A 10,086-nucleotide genomic window follows, 5' to 3' on the forward strand; every position below is an offset into this window, starting at 1 on the left:
ACCCCCAGGGCATCCAAGATGTAGGTGACTTTGTTTCTTCAGTAGAACACAAATGAAGATTTTTAACTCAAACCGTTGCAGTCTGTCAGTCTTGTGATAATGGAAGTGAATGGGAATCACGTCTTTGGGGGAAAAAAAAAAAACATACACAAACAAAACCAAATTAAACCCTGCGGCTCCGGATGATAAATTGATGTGTAAAGACACGAAATGATCGGTCTGTGCAAGAAACTGAACAGTAATTATATCGTTTTTTACAATGTCTGAACTGTCCTGAGCGCGTTCTCAACAGCTGGCGCGTGACGCGTCTTCTTCTTCTTCTTGCTTTACAGCGGATCGCAGACTTATAAGTGCATTACCGCCACCTATCTCTCAAATGGACCCTTGACATTCTACCTACAATCTCAATTAGGAGTGTCAAGGGTCCATTAACGATATAAAAACGATATAAATACTGTTCAGTTTCTTGCACAGACCGATCGTTTCGTGTCTTTACACATCAATGTATCGTCACAAGCCGCAAGGTTTAATTTGGTTTGTTTGTGTATGTTTTTTTTTTACCCTCAAAAACGTGATTCCCATTCACTTCCATTATCACAAGACTGACAGACTGCAACGGGGTCCCATTACCCGTGTGACACTAAAACAGGAAGTAGCCTAGTAATGGCTACTTTTTACTTAAGTAGCCTACATGTCAGAGCCCATTCTTCTATACTTTAACTTGAGTAAAAAAAAGTGTAGTCAGTACTTCAACTTTTACCAGAGTATTTTTAAACATGAGTATCTGTACTTCTACTTGAGTGAAGGATATGTGTACTTTTGCAATCTCTGCTGCTCGGTCCATTTGCCGCGGGGCCCGATGCGACCGCACCAGGACGGTCCTGGTAGTTCATGTATGGTTTCTTCAAGGGTTTAAAACTTTGAACACCCCATCAGTTGACCAAAAATGTCCATTCTACATGGTGTTAATTTTCTGTTAGACACTACACAAATACTTAAATTCAACATACAGTATTTTTCTTTTGGCGAAAATCCTATTTTATGAATTGTCCTAGTATCAATCAAAGGTTTTTTTTTTTCTTTCTTGGAATAGTTGGATTAATAGGTTCGTTTTGAACTTTATGAGTGCTTAAATGTACCTTTTGCTGCAGGGGAGTGTTTATATATTTGCTCCGTTGCTTCCCCCTACTGGGTCATACAGGACATGCTCTGAATCTTTATTTTCCTATATTTGAGAAGTTAGAAACAACAATAACAAAAAGTCTCGTTGTATTTGTACTTTTTAGCCATTTTTATAAAGAAATATGAATAAATGATAACATTGGTATCATGCTTAAGGTGTGAAAATGTCTCTTTAAAAATTTCACAACAGTCTTAGTGGTTTTAGGCATAGATCAACATTTTCTCTCCTGAACAATGATTTCTTTATTTAAATGATCTCTTTATTTAACATTTTTATTTGACTGAACAACTGAACAAAAAACAATATGAGAGGCATTTATACAAAAAAATAAAAAAAAGATTAAACCAAATAGTAATAGTATGAATATTATATTATAATAAGTATATTGTGAGAATTCTTCTTCTTCTTCTTCTTCTTATTTACATTTTCCTGGTAATGTTGCGATCAATATAAGCAACAACTATATATTTTAATTTGAGCAATTGACTTTTATTTTAACCTCCACTTTTTCCCCCACTACTGAAATTTCTCATCAAATATTATCTATATTATCTATCCATATTCAGCCAAAAGAAGTGTATTTTGTAAGAAATATATATAATATGATCTATTTTTAAAAAAAGTAGTCTAAACTCCATAAGAATGCATTTCAAAAAATATTTTATGCAATTTCACAAGGTGGAGCTAGTTCGCTAGTTAAGAGATATTTTCACTCTAGCAGTGATCGCTGCAAATGTTGGGCAATAATTTACACTATAATATCACAAGAGTCTGCATGTGGCATCTTGAGAAAAAGCACCTATATCTTATATATTTTGCTCTTTTGTTGGTTTGATTGCTTCTATTGTCCTCATTTGGGTAAAAGCGTCTGCTAAATGATTAAATGTAAATGTATTAATATTCATGACTTTATTATTATTATTATTGATAGAGGCGTATAATTGCAAGTGCGACGATTTTCCCTTTGCAACCAGAACATGCGCTTCTGCTGCTGCAACGTGCCCTCGAAGCGCTGTTATAAAAAAGGAGGCGGTGCTCCAAGACGCAACAGTTTGTATTAGCCAATAGGGAGCGTGGTATGTAAATGAGCTCGTGTAAAGCAGGAAGTGCTGTTGCGTCTCTGTCTGTAGATGAGACGAGGAGGGAAGAAAAATACAATAAAAAGGACCACGGATAATGCAACGCCAAATAAACACACAGAGAAAGCATACTTCCACATTTGACCGATACAGGGAAACGGAGCTGGTTGTGATCGATTGGGGAACGAGGTATGATGCGTTCAGCTGCATTGAATAGATGCGTTTTTGTTTTTTTTATACTTGTGTGTATGTGTAGGGGTGTCGTCTCTTTTCCCGTTTATTCTGATTATTTAAGCGATATTATGCTGCTTTTAACCTAACAGCCTGTATTTTCAGAACAACCTAGTGTTTTTTTTTCATTAGCTATGTAGTAAGTACATATTTGTATACGTGTCATGTGCACGTAACGTTGTTATCACACTAATATCAGTGTAAATGATGGGCAGATGATTCCTGTTTTTCCCTGTTGACATCTGCAATACACTTGTTTTCCATAGACATGCATATCCACACTGTTTATAGATCTAATAACAATAGAATATATTAGTATGTGAGGGTGTTTTGAAGTAAAGGCAGATGTCGGGCCTAATTCTCCAGGACACACTTTGATCAGCACACTGTCACAATCATCAAAACACCATCATGAAATGTGTTTATCTGCTTAACTTTAATAATAGCGTTGGTATTTAACTCCTTGATCATTTATGATCATAATCAGTAGGTTATAATCATATGCCCATATGTCAATCTTCTGAAACCCGTCAAGAGCATGTGCAGATTATTTATATGAACAAAGTCTGTTTTAGGTCCATTGAGATATTTGGCATTATGACATTACTTTAATGACAGTTAATCAGATATTATCCCTCCATTCTCATTATTGTAATCCAACCTTGAATTACTTGTAATATTTCTATTATTTTTAATGGTCAGTCTTATGACATAATATGGCAGTTTTATTACTCTATTAAAGTAAACTAATACTGTTATATATTGATTTTAAAATTGGTATAAAGCAATACAACAGATGCTACAATGATGCATAAAGATAAAGCTTGAATAATATAAAGTTTAAACTGTATATTTGTATTTTTATTCATATCTATTATAATCCTAAGCAGGGTTAAGTATAGTTAAATGAACTAAAACCAGTTTTATTGTTGTTACTTGAAATAAAATAAATGTTAACTGAATTAAAATAAGATATAATAAACAAATTAAAGCACATTAAAAAAACAAAACAAAAAAGCACAACAAAATTACTAAGTCTTTAACTAAAATTAAAATAAATATAAAAACATTTAAAATATTAATAGAAACTATAAAACTATCTAATTGATGCTAAAAATGGTAATTTCTATATATTATTTTCCATTTGATTTTGGAGTGAAATATGCCCCGGCCTTTATTTTTTTTGACAGGTTTCATGAGAATCTCTCACCTGTAATCAGGTATATGAATTAAATTACAAACATTATATAATGCCACTGATCTGTTGTATATAGAATCTAGCTATCTGTTATGCATTTAAGCATAGCATGCATGCATATATGAACATTATACAAGTCCATGTTTCATGATGCTGACATTTTTTAATGTTAACTACCGACCTATTAAGCATTATGTAATCATGTTTGTTGATAAAGTCAAACAAAAGTCTACGTAAATTTGGATTGACACGCCAAATTTGGGTTGTCTTGGATTATCTTTGAACAGTGAATGCTGTTGACTGTAATTGCTTTATAATGTACTATTACATTAATTTAATCGATTCAGATTAGTTTCACAAATCACAACCTCATGAATGGATATAAAAGAAGTCCAGTCTTCCTCATTAAGTTAGGGGATCAAATTCACATGTGGTCCATTGAACTTCATGCATGTTAAGACAGAAATAAGCATGGTCTCAGGGAATCAAGTTGACAGGTGCATTTCTTCACAATTAAAAATTGAAGGCTACTCTAGTTAACAGAGCTGGATCATGTACACTGCCATGCCTTAACATTATCTAATTACAATCAAGAAATTTCTTTAAAATTATTTTTGCACTCTAAAAGGATTATCATAAACTTTCACTTTATTTAGAAGCATAAGTCAGATTTAACACTTAAATGTTCTAAATGCTGTAGTCCTCATATAACACATTAATGTCATGAAAGAACCTTATTGGGATCATTTGAGAAGAGTGAGTCATAGATGTCTTTCAGACCTGTATTCAGGTTGTGAAGAATATCTTCTGAAGCCATATAATGAGATTAAAGCCAATAATCAGCAAAAATCTTGCTTGACACCCACGGCGGTGTTATTTTAGTATCATTGAGATACTATTATAGTTTTTATAAATATTTTAAATAAGGTTTTATTTTTATACTTTCCATTTTCATTTTAATCTAGTTAAAGTTTTAGCATTTTTTGTAATTTTTATTAGTTTTTTATAGTCTGTATAGTTTTTTATTCATTTTTATTTCCTTTTTTATTTTAGTTATTTTAGTACATAAAGTTAACCTAAATGAAAAGAAGAATTTTTGTCTTGGCAACTAGCTGAAATATGTGTGTTTGCATAGGCCTATACACACACACACACACACACACATTTTATGTTACCTCAGTTAAAGTTTCTATTATTTTGAATAAAAAAAAAGTTTTAATTGTTTTAGTTTGAGTTAAAGTTAACCATTATATCCCTGAGCCATAGTCACCATTCGCTTTCATTATATGTATTACACGAACACGATTATATATATATTATATATATATATATATATATATATATATATGCTGCTCTTTTCCATATAATGATTATTTTTGTTCCATATAATATTATTGTTACACAGAGATTGGTAGGTCTATTAGTAGAATCTGTTGACTTCAGCAATCTTTGTTGCATTATGTGCCAAAGGTGACCATTCAAAGTTTTTCTCCAAAGTTTGCATGCCTATAACTCAAGAAGTTTTAAAGATATCTTAATGCCCTTTTCGATGTTGGGTCTTAACAAACTTTCTTTTTGGCGTCTTCATTTTTAAGGCCCTATATGGTTAATTTCCAGAGATATTGGAATTTCAATATGACTCCAGGAGTAAATAGTTAAATTGTACACATTTTCAGTGGTCAAAAACCACATGTGATTCATTTTGCATAAAGATGATGATTCTTTTATTTTTAAAGAGGAATGTTACCGTTGGCACATAAAGTAACAAAGATTGCTGAAGTCAACAGATTTTGCTAACTGACCTACCGATATCTGTGTGAAAATAACATAATTATACTCTCATCTTTCTAAAGTCATTTTTACCCCCCTGTAATTTGGCTCCAAATCTCAGGTGAAAATTGTCATTTTGACCCCCCTCTACAAAATAGTGGATTACTCAGACAATATACATCCATGACATTTAATATTTTGGCTTTCTACTTAATTTAGATATTTCTTTCACCAGAAAAACTATTAACAAAATCAAAAATTTGAGCTGGGGACCTCTAGTTGTGTTGACACAGAATATATACATTGGGTTGAAATATTCATTTATTATGCAGAGAGCTGGTAGTTACGTAATTAACATGGGCTTGGTACTCCACTTGACACTGGTAGTATACGTAATCAACCTTATCTACTCTTATCGTTTCTGATACGTGTAAACGTTCCTTCTTTCCCTTCCTCAAAGGAATTGACCAGATCACTGTGACCTACAGTCCACACCCATAAAATCCTCAGCCTTCGTCAGAGAATACGAGAACACATCTAACTTACGAAGTAAGTGACTCCATCAGTTTCTGTTATCAACTAGCCACTTTGTATTTGTCTGACAGAACATAGGACTAGTTTAAACCAGATCTTACCCATAGATCCTCATATAATGTCATGTGATTTCCTTGTTTATGCTTTATTGTGCTTGTTTATGCTTAATTTTTCTCGTAATGAAAATAGCCACAGAAGCTGGCATGGCGTCACACAAACAGTTCTAGTTTACTGAAGCAGAGCATCAGTCATCTGTTATTGTTTATTTTTAGCGCAAATATGAACACTCATGAATCGGAGGTGTACACGGTGGCGCCGGAGATGCCAGCAATGTTTGACGGCATGAAGTTGGCGGCGGTGGCCACCGTTCTCTACGTCATCGTTCGGTGTCTAAACTTGAAAAGTCCCACGGCTCCGCCGGACCTCACTTACCAGGATACAGCACTTAACCTCTTCCTGCTCAAGTCCTGTCCTGTTCTGACCAAAGAGTGAGTGCAACACTTTAGATTATCATTTCACTGCACTTACTGTGTCTACTGAGTAAACCACATCTCAGAATAGCTTCAAGGCTATTCCTGAAGCTGCGCTGCTTTTAGCACATGGTTGCTAAGGCTAATGCATGCATATTTTCTGAAGGATCATTTGACACTGAAGACTGGAGGAATGATGCGGAAAATTCAGCTTTGTCATCATAGGAATAAATTATATTTTAAAATATATTGAAATAGAAAACAGTTAATTTCTGGTTTAAGCATTATTAAACCTTGGTAATGCCATGTTTGTTTTGGACATGCATCAAAATAAAACCAGTGTTCTTTGAATTACTTTATGCCGAGTTCACACTGCACGATTTTAGCCCGAGTTTTCACTCGCCGACAGGTTTTGCGAAATCGCCGACAAATGCCCGAAATCGGAGGCAAATCGGTGCTCGTTCACGCAAGTGACAATCATGTAATGTGAATTATCGAAGACGCGATCTGAGGGAATCACCGACACCCACAAAATATTTGGCATGCTAAATATCTGGAGCTGTCGGCGATTCACAATCACGCTGTGTTCAATGATTTCTGACTCACAAACATTTGCTTGACCAGCCACAACATCAGCATAACAGTTACTGCAAAATTATTTACCTCCAGCTCTCTTTGCAGAACACCCAATCCCTGTTCCCTGCATCTCCCTCCTGCATAATCTGTTTTTCGTTTTGTCCTTGTAGCTGGAAATCAGCTCTTAGACAATTTGCGGGCTATATATATATTTTTTAATAATTCCAGTCTTGCTCGAGAACTCCGGTCTGACGCCCGCGGGTTCTCGGGATATTTCCATATCACTTTTCGCGTGTGTTTTGTTGTGAAACGTAGTTTGCGGACCAGACAGAGCTGTCGGCAATTCTTCCTATTGTAAAGTCATGCAGTGTGTAACCTCCTGTCGCCGATCCATCGTGCAATGTGAACACAGCAGCAACTGACTGCTACCTCAGATAGTCGTGCAGTGTGAAAACCACGGTGACCCGACGACTTTGAAAATCGTGCAGTGTGAACTCGGCATTTACCAAGTAAAAGCCATGCTATATCAATATTGTAATCAATACCACGGTTTGTATCAAAGAACTAAGTTTTATTTATAGGATACATTAATATTTTGAGTTAGCTTTCATTTTTTATATGTTCAGTTTTAGTTTTAGTAATGTTTCGTATTTTTGTAATTTTGTCATCAACACTATATTTCTTATTCAGTTTTATTATTTTTAATACTTAAACTGTAGCATTTCTTTATTTTCAACCAGTTTAAGTTTTTTAAATGTAAGTTTTTCATCTAATATTAATATTTCACTTTATTTCAATTAGCAAAACAATTTTTAATAGTTTTAGTCAACAACACTGCACTGTACAACAATACGTCCCCTTGGAATTATAAGGTTCTATCTGACATTTTTGTCAAAATTGAGTTATTCACATTCTTAATCTGTGACAACTTATGTACATTATGTGATCGATTTTTTTAATGTTGTGTACATTTTGGGACTTTTTATTTAAAAAACAAAAAGGTTCTATCTACACAGTTGAATGGAATGCAAAAACTTTGAAGCTCAGTATCTCAAAACTACTCGGAATGCAGATAGATCCTTATAATTCCAAGGGGACGATTACTTTTTTAAAGGTCAACAGTTTTCAAAATCACCAAACGTACAAAACCACCTAAACTATAATGCAAAGTAGGGAAAAGAGAAAACAACATTGTTCCTCAAAATGATTAATGTTGCATGAGTTCAGTTATTGTTCAGCTACAGTTAAGACACTTCTAAAAGAAGTTTGTAAGTGTCAGAATTCACACTTTCTGGTAAAGTTCAATTACCACAGCACAGCGTTTACCATCGCTCTCAAACACAAAGTTTAAGCGTTAAAACACAATAAGGTAATTTTATAGATGAAAATAACCGTACAGTCTGTTTGCTGCAGTGTCCTCCTATATATGTAAAACTCATGCCAATTAGTTCAGTGGTATTTTGAATGCTTTCGTGATGGTTATTATACTGTTTACACTTGAGGCCAAGACAAAGCGTGCCTTTCCAATAACATCTACAGAAATGTTTCTATACCTGCACTGCCATTGTATAGTGTGTAATACATGTAACTGGCTAATTTATCAAGCCATTGTTATTCTTGGGTTCAATTCCACGTGATGGTTAACATTCATTCACGATCTGCAATTAAAATAAGAAGCATGTCATCTGGAAGCTGTTCTGCATCACATATGTCTGTTGCACAGTGCGGGTGGGTGTTTTTTGTAATTCAAAGTGACTCCCGGCTGCTTATGTAATCATTATTTTCCAGTACAGCTACTACACTAGGTGCCAAGAGATCAATCGACAAAACTCAGCCCATTGTCCGTACTTATCCTTATCTCCTCGGTGGCACAATTAACTTTTCCCATGTTTGTTTTGCTGGAGGAAACGCCTTTTACGAAAACAACCGCTTTAGAGCGTTCAGAGTTTGAAGATCTAGAGGTTATTTTGTCAAGCATTGCTAATAGTCGCTCTTGCCTGTGATGTTGCATTGTTTCTAGTCGGTTCTGTTGTTCGTTAAGTAACGCTTCAACATTGTCAACATTCCAGAGATGCACCTGGTTATTTAAAGCAAGTTTGCATTGTGTTGATGTTTGTGTTGCTTAAAGGGGTCATATGATGCGATTTCAAGATTTCCTTTCTCTTTGGAGTGTTACAAGCTGATTGTGCATAGATAAGATCCCTGAAGTTGCAAAGACTAAAGTCTCAAAACCAAAGAGATATTCTTTATCAAAGTTAAGACTCTGCCACGCCCCCTAAAACGGCTCGTTCTAACACGCCCCCACATATCTACCTCACTATGTGGAAATATTAGCATAATGCGGCCCAAATGTTCACGCAAAGAAAGAAGGCGTGGTTTCAGTAACCGCAGTTAGTGTTGAAGCAGTCATGTCAGGGAGAAGCTGTGTGTTTCTAGGCGAAAGCAAAAGCACTTTATTTGGCCTTCCGAAAGTAGATGCATTTAGGAATCTTTAAGATTACTTACAACAGAACAGCAATGCATTTTATGGACGACCGTTTCGTGAACCTAGGAGAGGAGGTAATTCTGACTTTGCTATGACAATCTGGCGCTTCTGAATCAGCTACTGTTTTGTTATTAGTTTAAGTATTTGCTATTGACTGTTCAAATGCGGAGTTGTGCGCGAGCGAGAGAGCGAGAGAGAGCGAGAGAGAGTGAGTGAGTGAGTGTGTGCTCACTGTGAGACAGGAGAGATCGAGACAGAGACGCACTTCCTCCTTCACTGTCATAAATACATATCCATAAGAAACCTCTACTTCAACAAATTCACCAACTTAATAAAGAACTTTACAGCCATTAGTGAAACAGAACAAATAAAGATAGTATTAGGAGAGGGACAGACAGCAGCACTGGCTGCGAGATACGTGTGGATGTGCCACAGCCTGAGAGACAGCAGGTGAATGTGTGTGTGTGTGTGTGTGTGTGTGTTTTTGTGACAAATGAGGACATAAATTTGTATAATGACAAAGGTATGACATAGGTATTACAAGGAGAAGGTGACTTTTC

General features: G+C 35.2%; 1 protein-coding gene across 2 annotated transcripts in view; it reads left to right on the forward strand.

Annotated features, from left to right (window-relative positions):
• LOC107662289 (abhydrolase domain-containing protein 2-A-like) overlaps window positions 1-10,086 on the forward strand; it is a 31,301-nt gene that overhangs the window by 6,522 nt on the left and 14,693 nt on the right. The window contains exons 1-3 of one of the 2 annotated variants that reach the window (XM_016452255.1): window positions 2,284-2,451; window positions 5,922-6,010; window positions 6,268-6,483. In XM_016452255.1, coding sequence (XP_016307741.1) covers window positions 6,275-6,483 — 209 coding nt within the window. In that variant the 5' untranslated portion in view covers window positions 2,284-2,451; window positions 5,922-6,010; window positions 6,268-6,274. Of the gene's footprint in view, window positions 1-2,283; window positions 2,452-5,921; window positions 6,011-6,267; window positions 6,484-10,086 lie in introns of those variants that run through there. The other variant, XM_016452256.1, reaches the window with a different exon arrangement.

Source organism: Sinocyclocheilus anshuiensis, unplaced genomic scaffold, assembly GCF_001515605.1.
Source record: "Sinocyclocheilus anshuiensis isolate Anshui unplaced genomic scaffold, SAMN03320099.WGS_v1.1 scaffold579, whole genome shotgun sequence".
NCBI classification, from domain to species: domain Eukaryota; kingdom Metazoa; phylum Chordata; class Actinopteri; order Cypriniformes; family Cyprinidae; genus Sinocyclocheilus; species Sinocyclocheilus anshuiensis.